This window comes from Columba livia, chromosome 1, assembly GCF_036013475.1.
Source record: "Columba livia isolate bColLiv1 breed racing homer chromosome 1, bColLiv1.pat.W.v2, whole genome shotgun sequence".
NCBI lineage: Eukaryota > Metazoa > Chordata > Aves > Columbiformes > Columbidae > Columba > Columba livia.
In genome coordinates this window covers 148,205,175-148,221,217 of record NC_088602.1, presented here as the reverse complement: position 1 = coordinate 148,221,217, position 16,043 = coordinate 148,205,175, and the positions used below count along the sequence as shown (strand labels likewise).

General features: G+C 41.8%; 1 protein-coding gene across 3 annotated transcripts; it reads left to right on the top strand.

The window, feature by feature from the left end:
• Positions 1–359: 359 nt before the first annotated feature.
• LOC102088046 (killer cell lectin-like receptor subfamily B member 1B allele B) lies at positions 360–14,086 on the top strand. Of its 3 annotated transcripts, XM_013371942.3 has the most exons (8): positions 361–526; positions 2,304–2,372; positions 6,062–6,151; positions 8,323–8,388; positions 9,110–9,190; positions 9,294–9,436; positions 10,095–10,204; positions 10,816–13,107. In XM_013371942.3, exons 1-8 carry the CDS (start codon positions 448–450, stop codon positions 10,949–10,951), a joined length of 774 nt encoding a protein of 257 aa, XP_013227396.2. In that variant the 5' UTR covers positions 361–447; the 3' UTR covers positions 10,952–13,107. The 3 variants fall into 3 exon arrangements, with proteins under 3 accessions (XP_021140369.2, XP_013227396.2, XP_021140368.2); XM_021284694.2 differs by lacking the exon at positions 6,062–6,151 and having other exon boundaries at positions 360–526; positions 10,816–11,172; XM_021284693.2 differs by lacking the exon at positions 9,110–9,190 and having other exon boundaries at positions 363–526; positions 10,816–14,086.
• Positions 14,087–16,043: the final 1,957 nt, after the last annotated feature.

Below are 16,043 nucleotides of genomic sequence, written 5' to 3'. Positions count from 1 at the left end.
TTTTTGGATGGCAAGGGTTGCTCCCTGTGATGTGCCATGGGTCCACCCTGAGAGCTTCACTCTGCTTCCCAGGGCCGACTTCCGAATCTCTGTACTTTTCTTGTCCTTTCCATTTCATATGATAAAGCTTGTCTTTTCAAAATACAAGGATGGGGGAAGGGACAAGGTGCCAATATTTGGTAATTCAGAATACTACTAATACCAGAATCACTTCTGGCATTACCATGTCAAGGCAACTACATCAAGGCCACAACCTTACGTTTAACGTGCTACTATCAAAAGATCGGTTAGAAGTGGGCTTCCCTTCTTATTACGAGTTTCTGTATTACCACAAGAGGAAAGTACTTCCTCCTGAAGGCTACAAAGGGGAGGGAGCTACGAGTTGTTCTCAGTCTAGAGTACTGTTTTAAAAACAGCAGCAAGGGGTCAAAAAGAAGCAGCGAGAGAATGCCAGAAAATCTCATTTACGCAGACTTGAACTTGACTGAATCAACCAGCTCCAGACTACAGGTCACTGATGTCCACGGTAGGTCAATCGATCTGTGCTGAACTTTCTTTGTATTCTTCAGCCTTCCTACCACACATTTTAAAAGAGTGCTGTGGAACACCAAAGCCCCAAGAGGATGAAGGAAATATAGGCGGCAGAGCTGTGAAAAATGTACAGGTGGAGTGTACACATAATTTTTTAACCAAAATAAAGGGGACAATTATAAGGTCCACTTTTCATTTATTAAGATGCAAATGTGAGGGGGAATTTATTATGTGATACTAAGAGTGGTTTGTATCAGTTTAGGAGATTACTCCACAGCTGAACATCAATTGCTCCTGAAGCAGGTGTGTTCTCATGCAGCAGACTCTGACTCCTGGAGCAAACTGATCAGGAGATCAAGTGCCTCATGTTTCTGTTGTTCAAAGCAGTTTCCTGCATAACCCATTTCTCCTTGCTGAGCACAGTAGGCATTGCTTCAGGGTTTCCTTCTTCCTGACTTTGTCTGTACAAACTACTTTTTTAATAAATCAAGCATAAAATGTTTCATGGACAGATCTAGTTTAATTTAGTATAAATGACTTGGCAAAATTCTAACCTAAAATTTAACTTTCTTTGATACACTAAGAATTATCACATAAATTTTTGCTCTGGTTTTGCTACATCTGCATCAAACTACATCCTAAAATAACAGACTTCATACAATTTGCCTCTGTGTTTTATTTTCTTTTTTCCTGCCATCCCGTGCTTGTCTTTTGCATAAAGTGTGATGCCTTGGCAGCTATTTTCAGATGGCTGGAGTTTCTAAAACCCAAAGAAAGTGTTTCTATCACCTTTCAACAGACTACTTCACGGATATGTTGACAGGCACCCAAAATAAATACCACCTGATGCATGTACTCCTACTTACAAATTTATATAGTTTTAATAGCATTTTTATGTTTCTTTGCTTGTGTCTTTCTGGAAAATCTCTATCAACTATTTTCTTCTATGTGTTCACTTAATTTAGGCAAAGTATTTCCCAGTAGCTATGCATATCTTACAGAAGAGAGCTCAAACACGGACTTCTGTCTTCTTTTTCCTCCAGCTTGCTATTTTCTCTTTGATAGTGGATTAACTGGATCAAATGCAGTGTTTCTAAAGGAAATAAATTAATTCCATAAGCCAGAAGAATGCACTTACTTAAACTCACAGAAAGCATTGACTCTGTATGGTGATAGAAACAAAGGGGCTTCGTTCTGTACATCAGGATGACTTTGAATGTTTTACAAAATTGCAACATCGTATTTCTTACTTTTACCCCCTTTTTATGTGTCACTGCCCTTCCTTCCTTCCCCACGTGCTTTCTTCCATAGTCATCTGTATTTATTATCTGCAGATGTTAGAACAGTTTTCACTTTTTCTACTGTCTTACAGTTAATTATTAACACTAACCCCTTCAAATTTAGAATGATCTGCAGGTTTCAGGTTTGCTTCACTACTGTAGCCATTCTCACCACTCACATGCGGGTGTGAACTGAATACAGACAAACTTAGACATTTTTCTCCACTTCTGAATAGATTTAAAATGCACGTGCCCATGTCTCCTCTGTTATTGTCTGCACTGAGGATAAACCAGATGTGTTTCTGCTTATAGCAGCTAGTCCTCTAAAGTGTGAATGCAATGGCCAAAAATATTATCCAGGCATAGTTAAACACAGTCACGTAAATCAGCTGCTGTCATGTGTTCAGCATTTCTCATCATTTCCATAATCTTTGTTCAATTTAAGTTGTTTCTCAGCTTTCTCTGTTCTCTGTTATTTTTGCCTGGTTTTAGATTCTACATATGCAGAAGTGAAAGTGCAATCCCTAGACACAAATGCTGCAGCTGACTACACATCTCCCGGTGAGTTTTTAGCTGTCTGCTAGAATTATATGGATTTAACGAGAGGAGAGCGCTCCTTATTTTCTAAAAGTTTAGCGATATAAAGCTGTATGGGAGACAGGAAGATACAATTGTCCGCTTTATAGAGCCAGAGGAGGGGGAAGTTGATGTGTTGCGTAATCTGTAACTAAACGCTTGTTGGCTTCACTAAGCATAGGAAGAAAAGGATCTTACGAGCCAGACCAAGAAACAATCTAGCCCAGCCTCATGTCTCCAACACAGGGAGAAAGTGAACAAGCAGAGATGCATAAGAAGAGGGTGGGCATAGCTGATACCTTGCTGTAACACTTTCACACGCATGCATCTATTCAGGGACTTCCTGAGACAGATGTGTTTCAAATTATGGACCCTCAGTGGATTTCTCTGCTACAAACTTGCCCAGTCTCCTCTTGGTTCTATATACAGTCCTGATTTCTATAATGTCCTTTGATAAGGGAAACCACAGTTCTTTCTGATATCACACAAAGAACCAGCTGCATTTCTTTATTCTGAGCTGTCCTCCTACTGACTTCAGCTGAAGTTCTCTGAAAAAGACAGTAAGCTGCCAAACCCCATCCAAGGTTATATATAATCCTGACATAGCCTCTTCTTAGTCATGTCTTTTTCTGCAGAACTCTAGTCTACTACGCCATCATTTACTGCTTCCCGTTTTTGAACCTTTTCCTATATACTTTTTGAAATAGGAGTACTAGAACTGCATGCACCATTGAAGATAGAGGCGAATCATGGATTTATAAAACCACATGGCAAACAAACATCCCTGATTGTTGTTTGTTTTCCCTCTGAATAATTCGTAACATGTGAGGTTGTAGAGTCTTCATCCTAGGAGAAACTCAAAACCTGACTGTGAACGGTCCTAGACAACCTGCTCTACCTGATGCTGCTTGAGCAGGAAAGTTGGACTAGGTGATCTGAAAAGTTCACTTCCAACCTAAATGATTCCGTGACAGTGTGGTCACAACAGCAGACCTGAAGTTGCCAGATCGTCTCTAGAATATTTTTATTTTTCATTCACATTATAGCTGTTATCTATCCCTGGGTGTAAAGATTGCTTTAAGAGTGGGGTTACCAAACAGCATTACTAAACCAGCTATCTCACATGTAATGTCTCTTGGAATTTTTTACTAAATCCAGGTTTTATTTGGGCCATAAGTCTTCTGGTTCATGCAGCTCTTCACAAGGAACTGCCCCAAAATGGAAGATCTACCCAGTTCTTACTCAGTCAGTCCTGATACAAGTGATTAATTCAGCTTCTTTACTACAGCCTTATCTTCTGAATGCTTCCTGGATAGCTAACAATCCACTGGCCTACAGATCTCCAGCAACATACTTTCTCTTTGTGTGTTTGAAGACACAATGTGTTGGAAACACACATGCTCAAAACTATGTTTCAGTCTTTTCCTTCTCAGGTTCTTTTCTGTCTAATTGTTTTTTTCTTATAATTTTTGGTCTCCCAGGGCTTGTGATGCTTTCTACTTTCTTCATTTGATGCCTACAGCTTTAGAAAGTTAATGATCTGTTCCCAATAGCTGTGTCAACTTCCTTTTACCTGTTCCCAGATCATTCTTAGTAGGTGCATTGTGCACTGGCCATGTGTTGCCAGGATGCTGTCCTTCAATAAAGTATTGTCTACCTGCACGGATTTAATTCTCTCTCAGCAGCCCTTTTTAGCTTCTTTTTAATAAGCTTCCTGTAGTTCCCCTCTTCTACCCACTAGCACTCTGTTTTTCCTTATGTAGTCTAGTACCACGATGACTCTTCCTTTTAACCATTTCCCCAAATACATGGCATATTGGAAGCCACCTAGGAAGCATCACAAGATTCAGTCTGGCTTCAGTATGCAAATATAGAAGGCCACAGATTCAACATCTTCCATGTCTATGCAGTTATCTGATACCTGAGGATATCTCAGACAACAGAAGCCACACATTTTCAGGTACCTGTCATCTGAGTACTTTAGTCTAGTGTGGAACGTGACAGGTGTTCTCAGCTTTTTATTCAGACTTCTAATATATGTGTAGAGCAGATATGACATACCTGTAGTTTGCTTCTTAATGTTTTGTTTAAATTACAGTCAGTTTTGCACTTTCTGCTTAACTGTTTTTACACTCTGACCTCACCTTTTCCTGAGAACACAGTGGTTTTGAAGTCACACATAATGGTAATATCACACTAAACTGCTCTTTAGCCTGTGTCATCTTCCCTTTCTTCATTTTAAGGGTTACTTAGAACCTTCAGCCACTGCTAGCTTGCTCTTATTAGTTTCAAAATCTATTTAAAACCTTATAGAAGTTGTGTCCAGCAGCCTGACTCCCTTATGGTTAAGATGAGACCTGTTCCTCCAGTGTTTGCACACTCTGCACCAGATGTGTCCCTAATTCCTGAAGAATGAGAAACCTGGATCCTCACTCCATCTTCTCAGCCAGCTGCTAAAATGTTGCCTTTCCATTTTCTCCTCCAATCCTGCATAAAGTACTCAAACCATTTCTGGAATTTCCACCTTAGGATTCCTGGTCATCAACTTCCTTCCTACAAGCTTCCATTTTTGCCAATAAAACTTCTTTCCACCCTTCCCAGTCTTGTTGGTAATCACATGCACTAGTGTATCAGTAGATAGTTTGCACCTACCAAATATATTTGTTGATTAGCACAGTCAGCATGTTTTCAGGGTGCAATCATTTCCCGACAAAACCTCCTCAAGCAGAAAACCTGACAGGTCAGACCTCTTCTTGGGCCCTTTCTTCTTTCAAAGACTGGTTTAAAATCAGTCCAGTTTAATGCTATTCTGACAACTTCTTAGCTTTTCAGTAATTCAAATAGTAACACACAAGTAGACGTGAAAATGAGGTTATGAGACAGAACAGACCAGATATTGACTGCAGTTGGGACAAAGACTCAGGATGGCTTCCTCATTTATCTAAAACTATTTACTTTACAGAGCAGAAGTGATAGCAGCAAAACCCTCAATTTGTTTTATAGATCCTAGTTGTCACACAGACACCGTAAAGTTCAAAGATAACAGAAGGGGTAAGTAAATACTCCAGTAGGTTTGTGAAGCAAGAAGAGATGGAAAGCTCTCCTTTACCTTTTAATTAAGTGTCTAACAAGTCCAATCAGCCACTGATTATTTCTCCTCTCTCAGACCTGCTTGTGGTCTATAGCACCCAGCCAGTATCCACTGAGTTGGCAGACTAACGAATATCGTAAGGATCCCCTTGAAGTAAAGCCTGAACAAAAGTCCCTAAACAACAGCCAAAACAGAAAGAGAAAACATTTCAACCCCTCTGAAAAATTTGCTTTGTTAGGGAGTATAACATGGCAGGACCTTCATCTGGTATGTGAATTGGGTTTTGCTTCCATAGTATTTTGAAGGGGCACATAAGAATCCTAGTGAGTGCTTAACTCTAGTATCAAGTGCAGTGGAATTTAACAAAGCATTCTAGGCCATGCAGGAGGGTTCAGGTTGAATGTCTGTCATGGGGGAAAAAAATATTAATGTATTTAGCACAAGAATAAACATCAGAAGGGACAGCACTGAAAGGCTTTGCCTAATTCAAACGAGTTGCTTCAGTGTGAGCCTGGAAAGGGCACCTTTAAATGAAGGTGAGGTTCCCAGTTGTTTCCCTAATCTTTATTTTTGCTGTCTGTAGGTAAAAACTGTTGCTCCAGAACATGTGTCGCTGTACTGGCTGCTGTGATAACCCTCCTACTGGTCTTAGCGGTGTGTCTCATACTCTTGTGTAAGTCCTACTAAAAGCGTAATAACTGCAATTAATTTGTGACTCTTGTCCACTGACCGACATCTAAGTCATGACCAGTAGGAACGGAAGGCTAGTTTGAAAGCACAGGATAGTCATTTTTAGCCATTCATAGCTGTGAGAAGAAATGCATAAAAGAGTTGAGAGTTTTGAAAGTTTAAAATTCCAAAAGAAAAAAGAAAAAAGCCAAAACCCAACTACAAAACCTTACAATGTTCAAACAATAAATAATTTATCATACAAATGTTTTGAAGAAACAAGATTAGATAATGCCAATTAGTAATGTAATTGCTATCCATGAGACTGTTTCAAGAAGATGATCTTCTATAATGTCACCAAGATGTCCATAACACCAAAAATCTTTAAAGAAATATGAATAAAAGCTGATTTGAAAGAGATAGCTAAGTCACAACTTAAAGGAATTTGTTTGCACCTTACTTGAATAAAAGCTTAGTCCTAGGTCTTGCTGCATATAGATCACTGAGTTCGTAACAAACCTTGAACTACGTAAAAAGATATATTTTTATTTTAGAGATAAAGCAGTCTTATCGCCATTAGGAAAAAAATAATAGACCCATGTGATAATTTTCTTTGAATATTTTCGAGGAATCATTTTAAAATTTCAGATACAGTTGCTGGGAGAATATCAAGGTTTTCTTACTGCAACACAGAGCCATCTGGAACAACATAATCCATTTTTAGCCTGTGTCATGATTCAACCCCAACCAGCAACTAAGCACCACGCAGCCGCTTGCTCACTCCCCCCTCCAGTGGAATGGAAGAGACAATCAGAAGAGTAAAAGTGCAAAAGCCCATGGGCTGCGATAAAGACAGTTTAATAGGTAAAGCTAAAGCTGCTCATGCAAGCAAAGCAAAACATGGAATTCATTCACTGCTTTCCCATGGGCAGGCAGGTGTTCAGCCATCTCCAGGAAAGCAGGGCTCCATCACATGCAACACCATTGGGAAGACAAACGCCACCACTCTGAACATCCTCCTCTTCCTTCTCCTTCCCCCAGCTTTATATACTGAGCATGATGTCATATGGTGTGGAATATCTCTGTGGCCAGTTTGGGTCAGCTGTCCTGACTGTGCCCCCTCCCATCTTCTTGTGCACCTGGCACAGTGTGAGAAGCTGAAGTGTCCTTGACTACTTAGCAACAACCAAAATATCAGTGTGTTCTCAATATTATTCTCATCCTAAATCCAAAACAGAGCACTGTACCAGCTACTGGGAAGAAAATCAACTGTATCCCAGCCAAAACCAATACAGCCTGTTCACTGTGAGTGATCCTTGAACTCCCTAATTTCAAAAGTAACTGAAGTCTTGACTAAGTTTCTAAACCGATAAAACCAAAGCCAAAGACAAGAAAAACACATAAAACCCACATGAGCTTCTCAAGTAAAATAACTATAAGCTTAGTTCATCTAAGGCCTCAGCTGCTTTCTTCACCCTCTCAAAACTCCTTTTCCTTTTTCTCTGTGATAAATTCATGCAGTCTAGCTAGTCATCAGATAATAAAAATAAATTTGTAAGCCTGCATCCAGAGGCATTTTTTCTGGCAGTCAGAAGCCTCCCATGGAGCACAAATTCCTCACAACCACTGTGTCAGAAGAAAGAGCAAAGTCAAGACTATTTCAGCCTGGGTGTCTGCTTTAAAACCCAAAATGAACTCTTATGTCTCATTTTGATCTGGGGGAGCAGCGCTGTTAAATAAGCTTCCACCTGGGCCACAGGTGTGCTCTCACCCCAGTTGTTAGGGGTAGCAGCAGACAGTGACTGCAGCTCCAAAGCTGTGTGGTGACACGTTTGACCAAGAACAGATTGGCTTGAGCACTGATCTCTCAAAGACAGCTCTTATTTCTTATTGCTATAGTTACACCTCTACTGTACACCACATTTACCGCTTCTCCGAAAATGTGTTGAGCATTTTTTGTTAAATTTCAGAATTAGGATCTTCGGAAATCTGCTCCATAGTATGGTACTACAATTTGGGTTTGTTTGTTTGTTTGTTTTAATGGAGGAGCAAAAAGGCGAGGAGTAGGTGTTCTGTGGGGGGTGATGGTGGGAGTCAAAGAGATGAAGAAGAGCTCTGACAGTGTAGGGCAAAATGGTCACCCATTCAAAGCAGCAATTGTATTCTTATTTCCAGACCACCCAACTGCAAGCAGCCCACCTGACTCAAAAATATTCTGTACTACCTGTGAAGACGAACTAGGTAGGTAACTCTCTGTCATTCAAAAGACAGTTTCCAGAAGTCTGTTAGATTGCTTTGGGCAGGGGACAGGGAGGAAGGGGGAGGGAGTGTGTCTGGATTGTGTTCAGAAGAAGAACAAACAAAAAATCTGACATCTCAGGAATAAAAAATCCTTACCCTGTACACTCAGGATGAGCTCTCAAGGCCAGACACATTTCACATTTTCACCTTCTTTAAAAGCAGTGCTTGGTCAGCACTGCATTACTGTTTCAGAGGGAAAAACTGACTGCTCTCTCATGCAGAGGAGCCCAAGGCTAGGTGAATGAACATGAATATAACAATCCCTTTGCTATCACAGCATTGTAGTGAACATGATGGATCAATGTCAGTGTGCCGCTTTTCAGATACCCCTCCATTCTTAACATTTTAACTAAGTGCAATTCCCTTTTGCTGTTTAGGAGCAGCTGGATAACCAACCAAACTATACCATGCAGTCTCTGTCTCCCTGAATCACATAACTTCTCCCAGATCTCGTTGTCTGTTCCTCCCAGTACCCTGCGTGGCAATGGAGAGAAATGTCCTTTCAGTAGCATCACTATTGCCATGTTTTGCAGCAGGCAAATAAGACTTTCGAAAAATGAAAGCTGCTTTTTGTCCTGACTACTTATCTTTATCTCCTGAGCAAAGATTTAAAAGGCTGGATAATGTTATCTGTGATTCTGCTTCTCTGACTCATGCCTAGTGACTCGTGGGCTGGTATTAGCTACAGAGACTGGCAGGAATCCCTTGTGGTCTGGTGAAAGATATAAGCAGGACCGCACAGGTACTTTTCTGACTGTAACTTACTCTCTTACCTTTATTTTGTAAGCAGATCCTTTCATTAGTATGAACATGGATTTTTCCACACCTGTTCTTCCCTCCTGCAGGTTGCCCCCAAGGATGGGAAAAAAACAGGGAAAAATGTTACTTCTTTTTTCCAAAGCCACAAAAAAATGATTGGAATGCCTCCCGTAAAGAATGCAGAGACAAGGAGTCAGACCTGGTGATCATTGAAAACAAGGAAGAACTGGTGAGATCTAAACTCATGGGGCTGCTTCCTGGGTTGCTTCACCTGTATGCCAAAGGGCCGCTGGATTACACTTGTGTCTTCTCAAGTTAGATGCCTTTGTGGATCTTGAATCTACTGTTAGCCATGTACCCCAAGCACCTCTGTATGGTAGCAAACACCTTCACAGTGAGACACATCTTGGTGGTTGAAGTCTTGCATCTAGAAGCTTCTCTCCCCAGGCACGCTCCCATGGGAAGGAGCAAACTCTCTGCCTGGCTGACTTACGTTTTAAAGGGATTTAGCATACAAAGCAAGAACAAACAAGTCAAACAGATGCTTATTTGTGAGAGCCATTGCTTTGACAAAAACTGAAAAATCTTTCCCATCACAACCAAAATAGAAGACTGTCACCAGGTATCAAGTCACATCTGGCTAACTACAATGTATATCTTCAATGTTATCACAGATATATTATTCTATTTAGTCTATTCTGAAGAAGCCTCAGGAAGAGAGATGACACTAAATAAAAACAGAAAATTCAGCCTTTGAAGCTGTGGAGACGGTGTGGCTGGATGCACACTGTACTTTCTGTGTTGGCTATCTAGCACTAAGCTTTCTGTGTACCACTGGTGAAGAAAATGTCATTTTAATGTGTTATCATCATTTGTTTCCTTTCCAGGATTATCTTCGTTCACAATCAAGAGGTCATTACTACTTACTTGGTCTCACATACTCTGAGAGAGAGAAGAAGTGGAAGTGGATTAACAACATGGAACATTGCACTGACATGTAAGCTTATTCCAGCAAGTCACTGTGATACCATGACCAGAAACAGTGTAAACAAAACAAAAATAACACATACACACACACAAAAACAAGCAAACAAACAAACAAACCCCAAGCCACCAAACAAACAGGGAGTACAAGCAAGACTGGGGAAGGGAGTAACAGTAAGATACCGGGCACTGCAATTTGTAGCAACCTGATTCCTTGAAATTCAGGTGTTTCAGCACATCCCTGTGAAAAGTCAAAGGGGGCCTGTAAGTCACATGGGAACACAGGTGTGTCACATCAGGATGGCAAAGAGAGGACACAGCTGTAGTTCTGGCAGGGAAGAAGGAATCTGACTGCATAGAGTTCAATGGGGAAAGAGGACATACCAAGCATGTACAAGAGAGAGCGTGATGTCAGCACCATTGCATGGATGATACCACAGAAGGGAAAAGTCTCTGGATGGGAAAACATGGCCCATGTACTTTTGTTGAGGTCTGGGGAAGAAAATTAAGGAATGGGAAGGAGACTCCAATCCCACTGACAATAATACAGCTTAGCAGCAAGGCCAGGTGCCACTCTGTCTTTCAAGGAAGTGGCACTGACTGTATCTTTCTCTCCCTGCTCAGGTTTACTATAGGAGGAGATCACACTGACTATTTCTGCGCTGTCATTGGACATGGTGAAGTAGCAACTGCACATTGCAATGGAACCTCAACAACACAAAATATGTGTGAAAAAGCTGCAAATATTTCAAGAAGTTGAAAGAAGAGCTAAAAAGAAGAGGTCCAGGCAGTAATGTCATCCTCAGCTTCCTGTAAGAATGGCAGATGGGATTTGTCTTACTTTAGCTGCCTAAATGTCTAGTCAAATGGATTCTTACAGGCTCCCCCTAGACACCTTGCCAAGCCTAGCACATTCTTTCCCAAGATGGATGTCTGAGATGGGAGCTCCTCTGGAGGAGCTCATATTTTCACACATTAGGAGTCTAGGTCACTTGCTTATACCAGATGCCCAACTTTCAGGCAGCCACTGTTCAGTGACGTGAGTCCAACCTCAGTGACAGGTGTGATCACCAGCAGACCCTATCTCTCATAGGCACATGCATATATATCCATACCTTCACAGCCCTGCCTGTGCACAAGGAGGTACTTCAAACCTTTGCCATGCACCGGTCTTCCCTATAGCTGCAAGTGAGGGTTAATACATATTTATATTTTGGATCCTGCAGAAAAGTGCAACCACACTCATTGCCATGTGTGCTTCCAGTGTTTTCCCTGAACACAGCTTAAAGTGCTAGGACTGAGGTCACAGCCACAGGTCAAGACCTAGTTTAGCAGGTGCAAATATAAGACTAAAAGATGCTTGCTCTGCAACCCAAAGATGAGACAAGAAACACCTGATGGAGAGAAGAAATGGATGTGATTCTGTGATTGCACCATTGGCCAAGGAATGACACACCTGTTACCTGGACCACCCTCCATGCATGTGTGTTATCATCTGCATTCTAACTACAGATCTGGTTATATAAAAGGAAGGAGATTGTTGGCTGGTGCAACTTTCTACTTTGAAAAAGTTTTCAACTCTTTTCCTTTGTTACAGGAAATATAGATGTGATCAGTTTTCGATCAGTAAGTCCAAAGACCTCATCATAGAAACCCTCACTAGTATTATCTTCTAGATGTGTAAGGTATCAAGAGACATTAGAGATACACTAGCTAAGAAAGCAATGGGCACACTGATAGACAAATTAGCAGGTGGCTAATAAGGGCATAATAATCTGATAACAGATCCTCTTCTAGCATATGAATGGAAGACACCTTGACTTGCTACCTTCTTGTATATTTCTTAGATGAACAGAATATCATAGAGGGGAATAAAGGGAGAATAAGGAGAAAAACACATTAGAATCAGCTTGTGAGTTGGAAATAATCCTGTCCCTGGCAGCTGACCAGTGGAAATGGGAAGCATCTCATACAAATCAACCATTTAGGAATAACTGACTGTCTGTGTGTACTTAAGAGAAGGCTATGGACCTTGAGAAGAATATGTGTCTGCAGAAAGGATGGCAAAGCTGCAAGTGTCAGTAGGATTTAACATCCAACATATAATATAGAGCTTGACTAGAAGAAGCAATATAATCCATTTTCAATGACATTCTCAAAAATAGCCTGGACACAAGACAACAAGGATGAAGATTCTGACTTTAATTTTTCTCTCTTATTTCAAATTGAAAATCTGAAAGCAACAATTTCAGCTGTGCTGTAATTCAACTAGATGCTGTGAATGACCTGGCTTGTGCTCTCCCATCCTGTTCTATTACAAAACTATACTCAGCTTCTATATTGGACAGGAGTCTGGAGTAGGAACCAATGCCAGATCTGAAAACTGGTCACAAGGACAGGTACCTATGGACAAGCACATTCTTACAGATTAAAAAGAACATGTGTAGCATCACTATTCAACAGTTTAGCAAGTTCCTTGGAAATGGATCTGATTTCTGCAGAAGTAACTGTGCTGATTTTACAGTGAAACACGGAGATTGCAAATTTCTGTTGTTATCTATCACAGACAATTAATATTTGTGTAATTAAGCTCAATTATATGAGAACATGCTGGGTCGGCCAAGATAGGGTTAATTTTCACAGGAATCTGGGGGGGGGACGCAGCCAGGACAGCTGACCCAAACTAGCCAAAGAGGTATCCTATACCATAACAGGTCAGTATAAAGTAGCCGGGGAGAGGAACACTCACTGCATGGGATCGTGTGATCCAGGGCCCTCTTTCTTCTCCAGGACCTCCAGGGCAGTGCAAGTGGGCATTGGGCATCCCTTGCTTTGTATATCCTTTCATTGTTATTATTATTGTTTATATTTTTCCCTTTTGGTGTTCTGTTTAACTCTTTTTATCCCAAACCACAACTTTTGCCTTCTGTTTGCTGATTCTCCTCCCCACGAGGGAAGGGGTGAGTGAGTGAGTGAGTGACCACGCGGTTCTGCGGTTCTAAGTTGCCAGCAGGGCCAAACCACGACACAGAAGAAGTGCAATGCATGACTGTTGCTTTAACAGTTTCTTCCTGTCTCAGAGTGTTCCACATAAAGCTCTTACAAAATTCATCCTGAAAAAAACAACCTTGTATGAGCATGTAAACTGAGATACTATTGATAGAAAGCATCAGAAATTAAGATTAAGCTATGAGAGCTGCAACTGAAGCCTTACCCAAGGCTGTTTTAAAAATCTGCCTGCTATAAAGCTGTTCTCAGATGTATCCACCACCACTTCACCTATTTTCAGTGGCAAAGTAGAGATTTTTGATAAATCAAATAGCTTCACCATGTAGATAGCATATTCGGGATTATGACTGCATTTCATCTTGAGAGGGACATCTCTTACAGCAATTCATTACTTTAGCTGATGCACAATAGTTCAGAATTCAGGCTTGAAATTTACAATTGCTTTTGGCAATAACATAAGGTAATATCATTTAAGATTGGTGTACCGTTTTTCTTTTAGATCATTTTATTTGTAGTGTCTCTTTCATTGTATCTTAGTGCATTAATTTTAATTCCTTTTCTTTACACCACAAACACCTGGAACATACCTTGAAATCCTCATTCTCCTTTTCTTCTGTTGCACTGCAAAATTCAAGTTGTGCAACAGAGAGGTAAACAGTGTGAGACAACAGGCACTTCTTAAATTTTGTTAACAGAAGAGAAATCAGCATCACAAAATGCATATGGAAAGAATGATCAGTGGGAATTTGGGGTGTCAAAATACAACAGCATGATGGACTTTGGATACAACACAATTTCAACATGTGCTTCAGATTATTGTTAGTTGCGAAATTCTATTCTTATGTGGAAATATGTTCACAAGCAAAAAAAAAAAAAAACACAAAAACACCTCAGAACTTACACCTGCTGTCTCATTCAAATGCCCATCTTTGAGAAAAATTAATATTTAAATGCAACAATGAAAAAGAAGACTTCTGCCTGATCAAAAAGATATTTTGCTTTTAAAGTGTGTTTATGCTCTTGCCTAGACATTATAGATAGAAGTGAGGCAACATGTTAGACCCCCAATACCATTTGATTTCAGGAACCGATTTCTTTCTTTACTAACTCCATTATTTTTAGTTCAATATTGTGCCTGTTGCAGATAAAAGTGTTGGTGGGCTTTGTTTGGGGTGGTTTTGTTTTGTTTTTTCAAACTAAAACTTCCAAAAGAAGGTAATACACAGCCCTCTGGGCCAGGAACAAAATGTGGCAGAGAGATGCAGTACAAGTATTTTGAGTAATTCTGTACAGAAGTAATAAATGTTAGCCTATTGCAGCCAGACAAAAGAAATGAGAATTCCCTTGCAGTTCTGTTTTTAAGATGCACTTTGTACTTCAGACCCACTCTGCACAGCTGTACTTGACCTTTGCGCCTAAGTCATAGCCAGCTGCTGAAGCCTCTGTGATGAGGAATCACTCCTCTACCTCTAGTTACTGCCCCCAGGGCCAAGCTTTAAGCTCCAGTCACAACCAAGAGAGATTTGGGCAGAACAAGGGCAGCGGCCTTCAGCATGATCCATCATACCCGTGGTGGGAGCTGCCCTTGGTTCACACCCAACTTGCTCTTCAGGCTCTGGACCTCCTGCTCCCTCTCTCCTGTGAACAAAGCTGAAACACACACACGTCTGGCACAATCACCCGCACCCCGGGGACACGAATCCCCCCTGGGACAGCACAGTCACCCTGCGCTTTCCCGGGCGGGCACCAGAGGGCAGCCAGCCCTCAGCGGAGACCCGCTGTGCCCGCTCCCTGCCGGCCACCGGCCCCGCAGCTCCGGCCACAACCCCAGCGGTGCCGGGGGACGTTTCACACGCCACACAACCCGGGTGCCTGGCCCCCGGCTGGGGAGGCTCGTCCCCTTGGCGCTGAGCCCAAAACACTGCCTCCCCACCAGCCCTGCCAGCCTCGGGGGCCAGTTCCCCGGGCAGCACCAAATGATCTGAGCCTCAGGGAACCCAGCTCAGGGTAGGCGCTTAGGTCTATCCCACTCCAATCATCTCTGGCAGTCCTTTAAACCCAGACACCCCCTCCCACCACTGCCCCCAGCCGGGGTCTCTGAGCTTGAACCCACCAACTCCTTTGGCCTCTCCACCTCCAGCTGATCCTGGCCCCAGATGTCATGGTGCAGTGACACAAGTCCCAGCAGCCCAGTGACAGCAGAGATGGGCATCTGAGCTCCTCACACAGCCCTACATGCACAGACACCCACTCTGGAGCACACCTGGCACAAGAAAGATGTGCAAGGGTAGGTCTCAGGGAATCAATCCCCAAACCAGCTTCTCACCCAACAAACTCAAGCCATCAAAACAATTTAGGTTCCTTTAACGACATCGGGCAAGATGAGATATTTGCTTCTGTGGCTGTGCCACCTTTCTGTTCCCTTCTACTGGTTAAATGACCAAATATATAATCCTAAAAATGCACATTGGGTTTCGTGGAGAAATAGTAAAACTCTTTGTTCAGGAAAAAAGGCACCTTAGCACCTTCTTTCCAAAAATTCCACTTTCCGTTCATGAACATGTAATCCGAGAACATTTGTTTCACAGCTTCCTGAAGGAAGCAAACCATAAAACCCGCAGCAATCCCCAGGCTGAAGTGAGACAACTCTGCTGAGAACAAATACACATTCTTAATTGAACAATAAAGGTACAATATATGCTATGGTGTAGGGACAGCCAACGGTTTAGATCGCTGCCTTCAGTGGTGTGCCTTCTCCAGCATGGGTCACCCACTGGCCACAGTGCCTTCAGGCATGTCCTTGCTCCAGCAGAGCTCATGGACCAGCTGCAGTCCCTTCAGAA